This window comes from Rhinopithecus bieti, unplaced genomic scaffold, assembly GCF_001698545.2.
Source record: "Rhinopithecus bieti isolate Rb0 unplaced genomic scaffold, ASM169854v2 scaffold_31823, whole genome shotgun sequence".
Classification (NCBI taxonomy): Eukaryota; Metazoa; Chordata; class Mammalia; order Primates; family Cercopithecidae; genus Rhinopithecus; species Rhinopithecus bieti.
The window spans coordinates 567,642-584,850 of NW_016814121.1; the positions used below are offsets into that span (position 1 = coordinate 567,642).

Sequence of the window (17,209 nt, forward strand, 5' to 3'; positions counted from 1 at the left end):
ATAGGCATGAGCCACTGCGCCAGGCCCTTTGCATCCCGTTCTGCCTGGCACTCCATTCACGCTCAGTGGGCAGAAGCCTGTGCTGAGAGCAAGGCTGGTCTGCGGCTGGGTCTGGTAACTTCGTGAGGTTTCTCCTGCACAAACCCCTGCCCCCAGCTCACCCAACTTGGGCTTCACGAAGCCATTGGTGATGCCAAGGTTCTCGGCTGCCACGGTCTCGCCGTTGACGACCCGCAGGATGGTGAACTCTGATGACAACGTGTGGGTGACAAAGGGCAGGTCCCGCTCACGCACCTAGGGGCAAGAAGTTGAGGCCGTGTGTGCCTGGTGGCCCTGGGGGATGTGGGCCTGGGGCACCGGCCTTTCACCCTGAGACTCTGCCCCCACCCTGGAGTAGCATGGAAGGGCGAGGCTGCAAGGGGTGGGAGATGGGAATGAGTGTGTGTGTGAGAGGCGGGAGTGAGTGTGTAAGGTGTGCCTGTGATGGTCGGCTCACCAGGATGAAGTCTGTCTGATACGTGGACAGCATGAACACGGAGATGTTCTGGTCGGCCAGTGGGGCGATGACTGACTTGGCGATCTTGGTCACGCCGATGGGCTGGGAGCTGGAGAAGCTGCCACCGCCGGACACCACGTTCAGGGCCAGCCAGGTGGCATCCGCCACACTCAGGTGCTCCGAGGAGGGCAGCTCTGGAGGGAGACACGGAAGGCAGCCCTATGACTGCTGGGGTTCCAGCTGTCCCAAGGGCAGGGCAAGGCAGGCCAGAGAGGTTAGGAGTGAGGCTCTGGGGCCAGCTCCACCTTGTGCCTTGCCTCACTTTCCAACAGGATGGGACTTTTTTTTTTTTTTTTTTTTGAGACAGAGTCTTGTTCTGTTGCTAGGCTGGAGTGCCTGGAGTGGCACAATCTTGGGTCACTGCAACCTCCACCTCCTGGGTTCAAGTGATTCTTGAGTAGCGGAGATTACAGGTATGCAGCATCACACCCAGCTAATTTTGGTATTTTTAGTAGAGATGGCAGTTTCCCATGTTGGCCAGGCTGGTCTCGAACTCCTGATCTCAAGGGATCCTCCTGCCTTGGCCTCCCAAAGCGCTAGGATTACAGGCGTCAGCCACTGTGCCTGGCCTTCAACACGATGGGATCTGAATCAAAGGCTGCTTCCTGGGAGGACTGGGTAGGGAAGGCCCTCAGATGACGCAGGACATCCCAGGCAGCTTGGCAGAGCGGGAGCCACGTGGGCAAGTGGTTGATCTGAGCCGAGCCTCAGTTTCCTCAGCCATAAAATGATGGCGTCAGTAGTGGGTAATGCCTTTATCTTTAGTTCTTACACCCCTTTTGTGGGTCTGGTGCTGTCATCACGCCCAGTGTCCCACATGCAACTGGCTTTCAAACTGGGTTCCTGGAGACCTCCCAGGGAGGCTCTGGGTGGAGATGAGGCCAGGAGAAGGCTGGGTGGGGCTTTGGGGTTTCTCTTCCCGCTTCAGCCAGCCCTGCACGTTGGGCTTCTCTGGAAGAACAGGCAGCTCCAGGAGGGCCCCCGAAGATGCTGCATCATGGGGGGCAGTGACTGTCACCCATGTTCCTCCTGAGAGCCTGGAAGTCCCGGGGGCTGGCACTGACTTTGGCAGCGTGGGGAGGCCAGAGCAGCAGCAACTAAGGCTCCTTACCTATCTCATGAAAACCCAGAATCCAAACGTCTGAGCCATCCCTTCCACCCTGTCCTGCAGACAGAGTCCCTGAGTAGCCCTGAACATGGGACACAGGCACACACTATGTGTGTGTCCACACACAGCCGCAGACTCGAGCCCAGGCTGCACACGGGACTCTTCACACATCACCGGGCACCTGCCTAAACCCACCCAGTTCCAGGCCCTGAGTGGGGAGGGGGCACGGCACAGGGAGGTGGATTCTGACACTGCAACCCACAAGGAGGCAGGGTTTTTTTTCTTTTTTTTTTTTTGAGAAGAAACCTCACTCTGTCACCCAGGCTGTAGTGCAGTGGCATTATCTCGGCTCACTGCAACCTCTGCCTCCTGGTTCAAGCAATTATCCTGCCTCAGCCTCCCGAACAGCCGGGATTACAGGCACCCACTACCATGCCCAGCTAATCTTTGTATTTTTAGTAGAGAGGGGGTTTTGCCATGTTGGCCCGGCTGGTCTCGAACGCCTGGCCTCAAGTGATCCACCCGCCTCGGCCTCCCAAAGTGCTGAGATTACAGGTGTAAGCCACCGCGCCTGGCCAAAGCAGGGTTATTTTGCTCACTGTACACTCAACAGTCCAGAAACCCTGGAAGGCTCAGGGATTTGCCTAAGTTCACTTAGGAAATAACAGAGCCAGGATTCCAGTGCAGGTCTGACTCAAAAACCCAGGCTTGTCTTGGGCATCAAATGAAAAGTACCAAGTCCCTAAGAAAACAGGGGGCTAAAAAGAGAGGGGCTGAGGCTGGAGGTGGTGGCTCATGCTTGTAATCCCACTGCTTTGGGAGGTCAAGGTAGGAGGATTGCTTGAGGCCAGGAATTTGACACCAGCCTGGGCAACGTAGCAAGACCCCATCTCTAAAAAAATAAATAAAAAATAAATGAGCCAGGCATGGTGGCACTTGCCTGTGGTCCCAGCTACTTGGGAGGCTGAGGTGGGAGGACCGCTTGAATCTAGGATGTCAAGGCTACAGTGAGCTATGACCGCACCAGTGCACTCCAGCCTAGGTGACAGAGCCAGATCCTGTCTCAAAAAATAAATACATAAAAAGGGAGAGAGGGGCTCAGAGATGGGCAAGCTAAGGTAGCTGTGATGATGAAGATTCCTGGGGAAAGGCGAGCTGGGCTCTGCTGGCAGGCAAGATGGCCTGAGAGGAGGGAAATTGAGTGAGGCCCATGGCTGTTCCTACCTGCCCAGCTCTGGTCACCATGGTGACCGCAGCCCAGGGAGCCCATTGGTCCTGCTGGCTGAGAAGGATCAGTGGTCAGCCAGTGGGTGGCTAGAGAGGCAGACGGCTGCACAGAAATGGGAAAAGGCAGCCCCAATCTTGAGCAGTGGAAGGCCTATCTCTTATCAAAGGCACAGGTTTCGGGCTCTGAGGGGCCAATCCTGGCTCTGTCCTCCCCAGCGGAAGCGGTGGCTGATACAGCCTCCGAGGCGGTGAAGTGCTGGGGTGCATATGTGCACCCTGAGGGGGTGCTTACATAACCAGGATTCTGCCCCTAGGAGTCTCTCAGCAGGTTTGGACGATTCCCAGAGTGGTCTTGGGGAGAAGCCCAGGCCTGAGACCAGCTGGAAACATGGGTGTGGGGGAAGAGCAGCTGCTGCTGGCTGGAGAATTTTAGGTCAATCAGCAGCTGGCCAGAAGCAGGCAGCTTGTCTGATGGATTGGTCTACCCGCCCTGCTCACGGCCTCAGCCCTGGGCGGAACCCAGAACTGCTGTTTTTTTTTTTTTTTTGAGACAGTGTCTTGCTCTGTCGCCCAGGCTGGAGTGCAGTGGCACAATCTTGGCTCACTGCAAGCTCTGCCTCCTGGGTTCAAGCGATTCTTGTGTCTCAGCCCCCTGAGTAGCTGGGACTACAGGTGCATACCACCACGCCTGGTTCATTTTTTTTTTTTTTTTTTTTTTTTTGTATTTTCAGTAGAGATGGGGTTTTACCATGTTGGGCAGGCTGGTCTCGAACTCCTGACCTCAAGTGATCTGCCCACCTTGGCCTCCCAAAGTGCTGGGATCACAGGTGTGAGCCACTGTGCCCAGCCCCAGGTGTTATTTTAAACAACGGGGCTGACCTTCCAAATGCAGGTGTGCAGTGAGCCCTGGTTTGTGCTCACGGCCAGGGCTGGATTCAGGGTACAGTAAGAACCACCGGCCCTGAGGCTTGGCATCCATTCTGACCAAAATGCAAGCTCCTTTACTGGCTTGACTCTCACGTAGAGGTGACCCTCGCCGGCGATGCAACTTTGCACCTTGGCTTACTGACACAACAGATTTCGGGCTAGAGCTCGGAGGAAGACGCGGGAGCTCTGATGTGCACTGCTACTGGATGCAGAGAATGAACTTGACAATTCCCGGGCACTTACTGAGCATCTACGGAGTTGCAGAACTGAGAGGGAGGTGCGGTGATCCCCGTGTCACAGACAAACACACGGAGGCTCCAGGTTGTGGAGCAACTCGCCCAGATTCACACGCAGGGAAGGCTGCAGAGTTTCGATCTGAACCTAGCTCTTCCCATCTTAGCACGAGGGGAGGCCAGGAGTTCTTTTTCGAGCTTCCTCTCTCTACCTCTTTTTCTTTCCTTCTTCGTTTTTTGTTAGCGTCAGGGTCTTGCTTTGTTGCCCAGGCTGGAGTGCAGTGGTGCAATCACAGCTCACTGCAGCTCAAACTCCCAGACTCAAGCGATCCTCCCACCTCAGCCTCCTGAGTGGCTGGGACTTCAGGCGCACGCCATCACACCTGGCTGATTTCTAATTTTTTTGTGGAGATGGAGTCTTGAGATGTTGCCCAGGCTGGTCTCAAATTCCTGGCCTCAAGCGATCCTTCTGCCTTGGCCTTCCAAATTCCAGGGATTGTAGGTGTGAGCCACCTTGCCTGACCACCTCTCCACCTTTTGATTGGTCACTGCCTGCTGACCATGCCTTGCCACACGTGGCATGGACCACAGTGATGTACCGCTGTCCCCAGTTCACAGGCAAGGGGACTGTGAAGGGTGAGGGCTGGTGATGTGGAGACCAGATGAGCACTGGGTCCCTCTAACTCCAAGTCTTAAGCTTCTACCCACTACCCAGAGGCTTCTAACATTTTTCTGAATCTGTCAGGACACCTAGCGCTGCAAATGGTGCTCATTAAATACTTAAAAGAGGCCGGGTACAGTGATTCAGGCCTGTAATCCCAGTAATTTGGGAGGTCAAGACAGGCGGAATCACCTGAGGTCAGGAGTTCAAGACCAGCCTGGCCAACATGGGTGAAACCTTGTCTGCCCTAAAAATATAAATATTAGCTGGGCGTGGTAGTGGGCACCTATAATCTCAGCTACTCAGGAGGCTGAGGCATGAGAATCGCTTGAACCGGGAGGCAGAGGTTGCAGTGAGCAGAGATTGTGTCACTGCACTCCAGCCGGGGTGACAGAGCGAGACTCAGTCACACGCACAGACACACACACACGTAAAAAATCAGAATATACACATGTACAACCCCTCTGTCTGCCACACAGACATACTGCATCCATCTGAGCCAAGATCTTCTTTTTTTCTTTTTTTGAGACAGGGTCTTGCTCTGTCACTCAGGCTGGAGTGCAGTGGCACAATCATGGCTCACAGCAGCCTCAACCTCCCAGGCTCAAGTGATCCTCCCACCACAGCCCACTGAGTAGCTGGGGCCACAGCCATGCGCCACCACACCAGATTAATTTTTGTATCGTTTGTAGTGACGGGGCTTTGCCACGTTGCCCAGGCTGATCTTGAACTCCTGGGCTCAAGTGATCTACCTGCCTCAGCCTCCCAAAGGGCTGGGATTTCAGGCATGAGCCACTGTGCTCAGACCAAGAATCCCTTAACAACGTTCACACTGAACAAGGAAGGCACTCTGCTGGTTAGTGTCATTTACAAGCCATCCTCCGCCCTCCCAGGAAAGACCCAGGGTCCACTGAACCATGGCCAGCTGCTAGCTTCTAACTGTCAAAGCTGCCCGTGAACATGCACCCCGGCTCATGTTAAGAGTGGCAGAAGTGGCCCTTTCGTGGGAAGCAATGTCTGTCGCGCTGCAGGTTAGTAGAACAGGGTGACAGGGCACTGGCCTTCCTTCCCCATGCTAGAGCCAGCATCCTTCTTCCTGCGGTCACGCCTGTAATCCTCCCACTCTGGCAGGCCAAGGTGGGAGGACTGCTTGAGGCCAGGAGGTCCAGACCAGCGTAGGCAACACAGTGAGACTCCTCTACAAAAAAACACAAAAACTAGCCAGTGGGGCTGTGCACAGTGGTTCACGCCTGTAATCCCAGCACTTTGGAACTCTGGAAGGTTGAGGTGGGTGGATCACTTGAGGTCGCGAGTTCGAGACCAGCCTGGCCAACACGTGAAACTCTGTCTCTACTAAAAATACAAAAATTAGTTGGGCATAGTGTTGCATGCCTGCAGTCCCCGCTACTCAGGAGGCTGAGGCAGGAGAATTGCCTGAACCCAGGAGGCGGAGGTTGCAGTGAGCTGCGATCGCACCACTACACTCCAGCCTGGACAACAGAGTGAGACTCCGTCTCAAAACAAAACAAAACAAAAAAAGAAAAAAAACCCTAAAAACTACCCAGTGGGCCAGGTGCAGTAGTTCACATCTGTAATCCCAGCACTTTGGGAGGTCGAAGCGAGACGATCATCTGAGGTCAGGAGTTCAAGACCAGCCTTGCCAACATGGTGAAACTCTATCTCTACTAAAAGTAAACACACACAAAAAAGTAGCCAAGTGTGGTGGTGCACGCCTGTAATCCCAGCTACTCAGGAGGCTGAGGCAGGAGAATTGCTTGAACCCAGGAGGTAGAGGTTGCAGTGAGCCGAGACTGTGCCACTGCGCTCCAGCCTAGGGAACAGAGCAAGACTGTCTTGAGAAAAGCAAGCAAACAAAAACTAAACTCTCCTTCTGAAACAGAGCCTCCAAGGCGATGAGGGGTAGAGCTTGCCCTCCTAGCCTCACACTGCAGTGCCTAGGCCCACCCCAAATCCTGCCGCAGTCACCTGGGAGTCCTGGGCCACACACGGTGGTATACCCTTCCTTCTCACATTACTTTCCGGCAGCCCTTTCTCCTTATTTAAGCTAGAGACGCCCTGAGAGCATTTCCTACTTTCCATCCTGGCTTGGTTGTCACTAACTCTGGGCAAGTTAATGTCTGCTTTCTCGCTTGTAAAATGGGTCCTCACTCTTTTTTTTTTTTTGGAGACAGAGTCTCGCTCTGTCACCCAGGCTGGAGTGCAATGGCGTGCTCTCGGCTCACTGCAACCTCCACCTCCTGGGTTCAAGTGATTCTCCTGCCTCAGCCTCCTGAGTAGCTGGAATTATAGGCATGCGCCACCACACCCAGCTAATTTTGTATTTTTAGTAGAGACGGGGTTCCTCCACGTTGGTCAGGCTGGTCTCGAACTCCTTTTTTTTTTTTTCCAGATAGAGTCTTGCTCTGTCGCCCAGGCTAGAGTGCAGTGGTGTGATCACGGCTCACTGCAAGTTCTGCCTCCCAGGTTCATGCCATTCTTCTGCCTCAGCCTGCCGAGTAGCAGGGACTATCGGCGCCCGTCACCACGCCTGGCTAATTGTTTTTGTATTTTTAGTAGAGACTTGATTTCACCGTGTTAGCCAGGATGGTCTCGATCTCCTAACCTCGTGATCTGCCCGCCTCGGCCTCCCAAAGTGCTGGGATTGTAGGCATGAGCTACCGTGCCTGGCCTCGAACTCCTTTTTTTTTTCTTTTTTTTCTTTTTTTGAGATGGAGTCTTGCTCCCTCGCCCAAGCTGGAGTGCAGCAGCATGATCTTGGCTCATTGCAGCCTCAGCCTCCTGGGTTCAAGTGATTCTCCTGCTCAGCCTCCTGAGTAGCTGGAGCTACAGGCATGCGTCACCATGCCTGGCTAATTTTTGTGTTTTTAGTAGAGACGGGGTTTCACCATGTTGAGCAGGCTTGTCTTGAACTCCTGACCTCAGGTGATCTGCCCGCCTCAGCCTCACAAAGTGCTGGGATTACAGATGTCAACCACTATGCCTGGCCAAAATGCTAATATTTTGGCAGCACTTTGGGAAGTCAAGGCAGGTGGATCAGTTGAGTTCAGGGGTTTGAGACCAGCCTGGCCAACATGGTGAAACCAAACCCCATCTCTACTAAAAATTCAAAAAAATTATCCTGGCGTTGTGGTGGGCGCCTATAATCCCAGCTACTCAGGAGGCTCAGGCAGGAGAATCGCGTGAACCTGGGAGGTGAAGGTTGCAGTGAGTCGAGATCACGCCACTGCACTCCATCCTGGGTGACAGTGTGAGACTCTCTCTCAAAAAAAAGAAAAAAAAAAAAAAAAGAAAAGAAAGAAAAAACAAATGCACTCAATAATTGTTTTGTTTCTTGGGCAATAATGGATTTCCAAGCAGCCTGGTTTGCTAAACAGAAAAGCACCCTGGAAGGGAAGCCCTTACCCTGAAGTCACAGAGGTAAGCCTGGCTGGCTAGCCTCAGGCCTTGCTGGGCTAACTGAAACCTGCTTTCCCAGTGCTCCGCGTTCCTCACTGAGCCTGTGCCTGTGCCTGCTGTGCCTGCGGCTGGGAAAGGCTCAGGGAGGGGCAGGGCAAGGCAGTTTCAAAAGTCACAAGGCCATTATGGATGCCTCTGAGGAATGGCAGGGTTGAGGGATAGAGGGCAATTCCTTCCCTGGGCCAGCTGAGGGTCTCAGCCTGGGCCCAAGGACCTCTATTTGAACAGAGCTTACTCACCCCCGGGAATTTCCTACTTCACTCCCTGTTCCCTCTCCTGCACACACACCTCAGCAGACTCTACCCCAATTCAGCCCTAACCCAGCCCAACAACCTTCAATGGCTCCCCAGTACCTAAACAGTAAGATCCAAACTTTCCCTGCCTACCTCTGTCTTCTCCTTTTTTAGAGACTGAACCTGGCCCTTGCTTCTGCTCCTGTACTTTCTCATTCAACTCTCCTCTGACATGCTTTCTTCCTTCCCCACAAGGCCAGCAAAAATATCACCTCCTCCAGGAAGTCCTCCATGACCATGTGAGCTCACCAGGAACTTCCTCTTTTGAGCCCCCAGAAACAGCCATGCTGCAGAAGTCTCCCCATGCTTCTTCTAACCCAAATAAAGTATAAGAGGGGAGTTCAGGAAAAAGTCTAGAGCCAGGCACGGCGATACACGCCTCTACTCTCAGCTTCTCGGGAGGCTGAGGTGGGAGGATTGCTTCAGCCCAGGAGTTTGAGGCTGCCATGCACTATGATCACACCTGTGATTAGCCACTGTACTCCAGTCTGGGCAACATAGCAAGAACCTGTTTCTGGGGAAAAAAAAAAAATTTCAGTGCCCACATGCCAGGTAGAAACCACGAAGGAAGGGGTGCTTTCCAGTCAGAGAAGCCCATGTGTGTACAGCCACATGAAGGAATCTTTCCTGATCCCCCCTCCTCCAGGCAAGCCCTGTTCTCCTATCTCTCTTCTCACACTGTAGTTCCCTGGGGATGCCAAGTGTATCCCCAGTACTGGAAGCTGTGGCTGTACACACATGGGGCCTGGAAAGTGCCCCTCCATTAATGTTTTCTACCTGGTGGGGGGGCACTTATTTTTTATTTTTTAAGAAACAGGTTCTCAGGCCGGATGCAGTGGCTCATGCCTATAATCCCAGCAGTTTGGGAGGCCGAGGGGGAGTGGATCACCTGAGATCAAGTGTTTGAGACCAGCCTGGCCAACAGGGTGAATCCCCATCTCTACTAAAAAAATACAAAAATTAGCCGGGTGTGGTGGCAGGCGCCTGTAATCCCAGCTACTTGGGAGGCTGAGGCAGGAGAATGGCTTGAACCTGGGAGGTGGCGGTTGCAGTGAGCCGAGATCGTGCCATTGCACTTCAGCTTGGATGACAGAGTGAGACTCCATCTCAAAAACAAAACGAAAAAAAAAAAACCACCAAGTTCTCATTACGTTGCCCAGGCTGGAGTGCAGTGGTTATTCACAGGTGTGATCATAACACACCACAGTCTCATACTCCTGGGTTTAAGCAATCCTCTCGCCTCAGTCTCCCAAGTAGCTGGGAGTAGAGGCGTGCACCACCATGCCTGGCTCTTTACTCTTAGCTGTGTTCACTGCAAGTGTTGCCTTCTCCGGGAAGTCTTCTTAAACTGTGTCCTTGCCATCTAGACACTTCTCTCTCTCTCTTTTTTTTTTAAGAGATGGAATCTCGTTCTGTCTTCCAGACTGGAAAGCAGTGATTTAATAACAGCTCATTGCAGCCTCCAACTCCTGGGCTCAAACAATCCTTCTGTCTCAGTCTCTCAAGTAGCTGGGACCACAGGAACATGCCAGTTAATTTAAAGTAACTTTTTAGTAGAGATGGGGTGGGGGGGTCTCACTATGCCCAGGCTGGTCTCGAACTCCTCGGCTCAAGTGATCCTCCCACCTTAGCCTCCCAAAGTGTTGGGATTAAAGGCGTAAGTCACTGCGCCCGACTGAGGATATTTTAAGGCACTTTGCAGGCTTCAGTGAAACATGTTCCTTTTCCTTCTTGGTTAATCTAATTCTCAGCTGGGTAGCGCCATACCAACTAACTCTTTTAGCTCAGAAGTCTTTCTTGGGGCAATCTCAAGAGCAGGAGGGGAAGGGACCCTCCAGAACCCAGGGAGAGCAGGAAATACACTCTGCTGTTTTTCTAGCCGACCGGTAGATGGGGGAAGAAATAAGGAGGTAGGTGAGAGCAGAAATAAGGAGGTGGGCAGCCAGCCCTGACTTCAGGGCGTGGTCCAGCCGAGTCTCTAGGGAGAGGAGCACTTACCTAAGAATCCCTCCTCATCGACAATGATAGTGTAATCCTCTGGCGTCTCAGTCAGACTGAAGAACTTGCATCTGGATGGACGGACAGACAGACACAGAAGATCTCATTAGTCTAGGCAGGTCCCCTGGGGCAGCTGCCCACCCGTGCCCCGGGGATGATGACTCAGTTTACCCAGAGCTCCGGCCCCAGGCTGCTGGGTGACTTCAGGTAAGTTGTCTGTCTCTCCCTTCATGTCCCCCTACTCAGTGCTGACTCTGGAGAGGCACAGAGATGTCAACTGTCCCCACTCTGCCACCCCCCAATCTTTGGGGACCTCTGAGCCAGTCAGCCCCTGTGATTCTGTCCAGGCCTGAGGGCCTGAGATCCCACATTTTCTCGGAGGGAAGAAGTGGCCGAAGGGTGGCTCCAGTGTGGGTCAGGCAGAGCAGCCGTCTTTTCCACGGCCCTGCCACTGTAACCTCTAGGTGTCTGTCCCCATCTCCCTTCCCAATGTCTTGGCCTCCAGTTCAGCAACTCTGGCGCTCCCAGTCACAAAAACGCCTAATTCCCACCAGCTGACTGACAGCCCAGCCTTTGGTTTACTTTCCATCCCTGAAGAGGGAGGAGTGCGGCCACCCGTGACATTTCTGGGACATGGATCTCCGCCCCACCTCACATCACCTCTGATATCACCGCTCAGCCTGGGAGGTATGTTGCTCATCTACCCCCAAAACGAGACCATCAATTCCCCAAAAACAGGGGACAGAACCCTGACCCTGCTGGCCTCGGTCCTGGGCATGCTCTTGGTACCCAGGTCTGTGTCCAGGTGGCCCTTGGGCTGGGCTTCAAGGCTTTTGGTCCTTGGGTGATTGAGGGGGGTCATCACCCTCTCAACGCCCGTGTCCCTGTTCCCCATTTAGCCAGAACCACCCCCACTGCACCCTAGAGAGTACTGCAGGCAGAGATGGCAAGTCCAAGCACACACAGGCAGAGGCTTGCAGGAAACTGACCCCTGGTCACTTATCTGGTGTTCCAGCTCTCCAGCACAAAGCCAGGCATGGGCTCTGCACGCCCACCCGTTGAGGGGAGCCGGGACAGAAAGAGGTCCATGAGTAACCCAGGTGTATTCGTCTGTTCTCATGCTACTAATAAACACATACCCGAGACCGGATAATTTATAAAGGACAGAGGTTGAACGGACTCACAGTTCCACATGGCTGGGGAGGCCTCACAATCATGACAGAAAGCCAAGGAGGGGCCAAGGCACGTCTTACATGGCAACAGGCAAGAGAGCATGTGCAGGGGAACTGCCCTTTATAAAACCATCAGATCTCATGAGACTTATTCACTACCATGAGAACAGTATGAGGAAAACCATCCTCATGATTCAATTATTTCCACCTGGCTCCACCCTTGACACATGGCAATTATTACAATTCAAGGTGAGATTTGGGTGGGGACACAGCCAAACAGTATCACCAGGCAAAGGGCAAGGATCCCTCTCTCAAAGATGCAAATGGAAATGGGATCTCTGAGTGGACAGTGTTGCAGGGGATGGGGGTGGCTGGTGTATCCATGGGTCGCCCTCCTTCCTGGCCTCCTCTCCTGCCAGCTTCCCTGCAGCCCCCTCATCTACAGAACCTCTGCAGCTCCGTTTTAAAATTTATTCCTGAAAATTTTCACAAGGATGTGGAGCCACTGGAACTCTCTTATACTGCTGTGGGAGTACAAAATGGCCCGGCACTTCAAACATTCATTTGGCAGTTTCTTTCTTCTTTTTAGAGACAGGGGCTTGCTCTGTCACCCAGTCTGGAGTGCAGTAATGCAATCACAGCTCATGGAAGCCTTGAACACCTGGGCTCAAGCATTTCCCCTGCCTCAGTCTCCTGAGTAGCTGGAACTACAGGCACACAATACCATGTCCGGCTAATTTTTTTTTTTTTTTTTTTTGAGACAGTCTCGCCCAGTCGCCCAGGCTAGAGTGCAGTGGCACGATCTCAGCTCACTGCACCCTCTGCCTCCCAGGTTCAAGTGATTCTCCTGCCTCAGCCTCCCAAGTAGCTGGGCTTACAGGCGCTCACCACCACATCTGGCTAAATTTTTTGTATTTTTAGTAGAGACAAGGTTTCTCCATGTTGGCCAGGCTGGTCTCGAACTCCTGACCTCAGGTGATCCACCCGCCTCGGCCTCCCAAAGTGCTGGGATTATAGGCATGAGCCACTGTGCCCAGACTGTCCAGCTAGTTTTAAAAGTTGTTTGTAGAGATGAGATCTTTGCTACATTCTCTAGGCTGGTCTTGAACTCTTGTCCTCAAGCGATCCTCCCACCTTGGCTTTCCCAAGTGCTGGGATTACAGGCGTGAGCCACTGCATCCAGTCGGCAGTTTCTTATAAAGTTCAGCACACACTGACCATCCACAGCCTCAGCTATCCTGCTCCTGGGTATTCATCCAAGAGAAGTGAAAACAGGTGCCCACACAAAGACCTAGATGCAAATACGTATTGCCTTTGTTTGTATTTACCCTAAACTGGAAACGACCCAAATGTCCTTCCTTCAACTGGAGAGAGGATAAACTACAGCACATCCACATGAGGAAATACGGGTCGGTAATTAAAAGGAATAAACTACTGATTCATGCATTAACACAGGCGGATCTCAAGTGCATTTTGCTAAGTTAAAGTAGCCAAGCTCAAAAGATTCCATACTGTATGATTCTATTCATACGACATTTTGGAAGAGGCCAGACTATAGGGGCAAATGATTAGCAGTTGCCAGGGGACGGGTAGGTGCGGACTAGAGAGGGGCACGGGGAAATTTTGGGGGGGATAGGCCTCTTGATTGTGGCGGTGGTTACAAGATCATATAAATTTAGGCCGGGTGCAGTGGCTCACGCCTGTAATCCCAGCACTTTGGGAGGCAGAGGTGGGCGGATCACCTGAGGTCAGGAGTTCGAGACCAGCCTGGCCAACATGGTGAAACCCTGTCTCTACAAAAAATGCAAAAATTAGCCGGGCATGTCTGTGGGCGCCTGTAATCCCAGTTACTTGGGAGGTTGAGGCAGGGGACTCGCTTGAACCTGGGAGGTGGAGGCTGCAATGAGCCAAGATCACACCACTGCACTCCAGCCTGGGTGATAAGATTTAGACTCCATCTCAAAAAAACAAAAAAAAAAACCTCACAAGATCATATGAATTTGTCAAAACCCGAAGAACTGTCTGCTAAAAAGGGGTGAATTTTGCTGTATGTCAGTCATCCTTTGATAAACTTGAATGTAAAGAAAATCCTTGGCCTGCCGGGGTGGCTCAGGCCTGTAATCCCAACACTTTGGGACGCTGGGGTGGGCAGATCACTTGAGGTCAGGAGTTTGAGAACAGCCTGGTCAATATGGCGAAACCCCATCTCTACTAAAAATATAAAAGTTAGCCTGGCATGGTGGTGGGCGTCTGTAATCCCAGCCGCTTGGGAGGCTGAGGCAGGAGAATTGCTTGAACCTGGGAGGTTGCAGTGAGCTTGGATCGTGCCACCGCACTCCAGCCTGGGCAACAGAGCCACTCTATCTCCAAAAAAAAAAAAAAATTGCCTGTGCTAGGGTCATCCATGAGGTGGCTTCTCCCGCCCTGGGAGGGGTGTAAGGCGTTCTGCTGGAACAACAGCCCATGCTCATCAATTTCCCTCCGGCTCTTTGGTTTTCAAATTACGTCTCTGTCCCTGCCTGTCCCATATCCAATTTGCAAGTATTGCCTGGATACATGAAATCTATAATTGCTTCGAGGACAACAGCAAATTATCATCACAGTAAGTGGCAATCACTGGTCAGGCCTGGACCCTTCCTAGGGACCCCCATGCACTCAGAAAGAGCCTTGGACCCCCTCCCCAAGTCACCAGATTGCCATGAGCTGGTACTCCCTGGGTGGGGCGGGGCTGCCCAGCTGCCCGAGAGCCCCAGGGAGGCAAACAGACGCGGCCCTTGCTCTCGGCGCCCTCGGCTGTGAGGGACGCTCCAGAAATAGACCACACAAATTATTCCGGAGGGCATACACACCAGCAGAAGGCAACAGCGGCCTGAGTGTAAATGGAGTATAAATATGTTGTTGAAGTGACCTGTCCCCAGGGGCTGAGCGATTCTGTGGCTCTGCCAGCTATGGGACATCTCAGAATGTGCACCTTGGCATGGGCAGGCTTCGGGGAGGGCAGATAAGCTGGAGGCACCTGCTGCCATCGCTCTGGTCACTACCCTCAGGAGTCAGCCCCCAGACTCCTCCCTCTCCTTGACCTCCATGTCGGGTTTTTTTGCTTTTTGTTTTTTGAGACGGAGTCTCACTCTGTGACCCAGGCTGGAGTGCAGTGGCGCGATCTCTTGGCTCACTGCAAGCTCCACCTCCCAGGTTCATGCCATTCTCCTGCCTCAGCCTCCTGAGCAGCTGGGACTAAAGGCGCCCGCCACCATGCCCGGCTAATTCTTTGTATTTTTAGTAGAGACGGGGTTTCACTGTATTAGCCAGGATGGTCTCGATCTCCTGACCTTGTAATCCACCTGGCTCGGCCTCCCAAAGTGCTAGGATTACAGGCGTGAGCCACCAGCCCGGCCTTTTTTTTTTCTTTTTTGAGACAAGCTTTTGCTCTGTTGCCCAGGCTGGAGTGCAGTGGCGTGATCTCGCCTCACAGCAGCCTTGACCTCCCGGGCTCAAGCAATCCTCCTAGCTCAGCCTTCCAACTAGCTTGGACTACAGGTGTGCACTATCACGCCTGGCTGGCTAATTTTTTATTTTTTTGTAGAGACAGGGTCTCACTATGTTGCCCCAACTGGTTTTGCACTCCTGAGCTCAAGTGATCCTTCTGCCCTGGCCTCCCAAAGTGCTGGGATTACAGGCGTGAGTCACTGCACCTGGCCCACACCACTTCTTAATTCAAGCTACGGGTCCCCCTTTGCCTTTGAATTACATCTGTTGCGTTTCTTGTCTTACCAAGCTTACCCCTCCTGTCCGCGCTTCTCGAAGTCGTCCCCATACTGCCAGGCAGTTGGCCATTCCCCAGTCCAAGCACAGCACCCCCTTGTGGGCCATCCTTAGCCTCCCAAGTACCCGGGATTACAGGTGCATGCCACCACACCCGGCTAATTTTTAAAATTGTTATAGAGATGGGATCTTGCTATGTTGCCCAGGTGGGTCTTGAACGCCTGGCCTCAAGCGATCCTCCCACCTCCACCTCCCAAAGTGCTGGGATTATGGGCGTGAGCCACTCCACATGGCCCCATGTCTTCTTTACTTGAAGGTCACTCAGATCTGTTTTTGCCTCTCCATCACTCCCTACAAAGCAAACTCAAGGCTGGACTACCCTCCTGTCTTGTCTCCCTCTTCCATTCCTGGCCTCAACGCCCCTTGCTCTTGTTGCCCAGGCTGGAGCGCAGTGGTGTGATCTTGGCTCACGGCAACCTCCGCCTCTGGGGTTCAAGCAATTCTCCTGCCTCAGCCTCCCAAGTAGCTGGGATTACAGGCGCCCGCCACCATGCCCGGCCAATTTTTTGGAATTTTTAGTAGAGAGAGGGTTTCATCATGTTGGCCAGGCTGTTCTCAAACTCCTGACCTCAGAAAATCCACCCGCCTCAACCTCCCAAAGTGCTGGGATTACAGGCATGACCCACTGCGCCCGGCGTGAATGTTCTTTCAACTACCCGGCATGGTCTCCCAACTTTGTTGGCTGAAGACTTCATGCTCATCCTTTAAGGTCCAGTTCAAACATCTCCTCTGGGATAAAACCTCTCCTGGCCAGGCATGGTGGCTCATATCTGTAATGCCAGAATTTTGGGAGGCGGAGGTGGATGGATCACTTGAGGCTCAGAGTTCGAGACCAGTCTGGCCAACATGGTGAAGCCCTGTCTCTACTAAAAATACAAAAAATAAAATAAAAAAACCTTGCCTGATCAACACCACCAGCCACTTCCTTTCCCTCATCTCCCATCATCGAGGTTGTCCTCCTTTGACAGCCTACAGCCCCACACTACATCTATGAGATGACTTTCCTGCCACTATGGACAGCTGGGCTGTTGGTGCATCACAGCCCTAGGAGATAGTTCATCTCACAGTCTATGTGAAGTATGCCCTTAGAGTTGTGCAGTGCACAACCCGTGCAACTGTGCATGACGGTGCCAAGTGCTTCCCACGATCTATTACAAATTATACTTTAAGGGTCTACTTCCCTCAGTAGACGATCACAGCTCTCAGAAGCAAGGACAGACGGTCCTCCGTACATACACCTCATATCTGACACTGGCTGGGCATGGAATCAACACTCAAGGATTGCTGAGCAAAGGGATGGACTGTGGCCACACACTTGCCTTCCAATTCAGAGACGTGTCAATGAGAACAAACCCTGCCCGCCCTCGTGTGGTATCACCTTGACTTAATCCTCCTCTGGGACAGGCTAAGGTCTCCAGTTCTAATTCTCTCTCTGCCTTTTCTAATGAGTCATGGCCGGGTCCACATCCCAGATTCCAGGCCCCTGGGGTTTGTGGCCTCTCTGTACTCTGTCTACAAAGAATTGGAAAGAGGAGCAAATGCCAGAAAGTACCCAGTGTGGTGCTAAGTGCTGTTAAGAAACTCCAAGCGGGAGGCCAGGCCAGGGGGATCACTTGAGTCCAGGAGTTTGAGACCAGCGTGGGCAACATGGCAAGACCCCATCTCTACAAAAAAATTTAGGCCGGGCGCGGTGGCTCAAGCCTGTAATCCCAGCACTTTGGGAGGCCGAGACGGG

At 52.8% G+C, this 17,209-nt stretch overlaps 1 protein-coding gene across 1 annotated transcript in view; it reads right to left on the reverse strand.

Annotated features, from left to right (window-relative positions):
* Nucleotides 1-17,209, reverse strand: part of CASTOR2 (cytosolic arginine sensor for mTORC1 subunit 2) — a 69,186-nt gene that overhangs the window by 14,038 nt on the left and 37,939 nt on the right. Inside the window, exons 2-4 of the mRNA XM_017849920.1 lie at nucleotides 10,481-10,551; nucleotides 497-690; nucleotides 162-294 (exon numbers count right to left, since the gene is read on the reverse strand). Coding sequence (XP_017705409.1) covers nucleotides 162-294; nucleotides 497-529 — 166 coding nt within the window. The 5' untranslated portion in view covers nucleotides 530-690; nucleotides 10,481-10,551. The remainder of the gene's footprint in view (nucleotides 1-161; nucleotides 295-496; nucleotides 691-10,480; nucleotides 10,552-17,209) is intronic.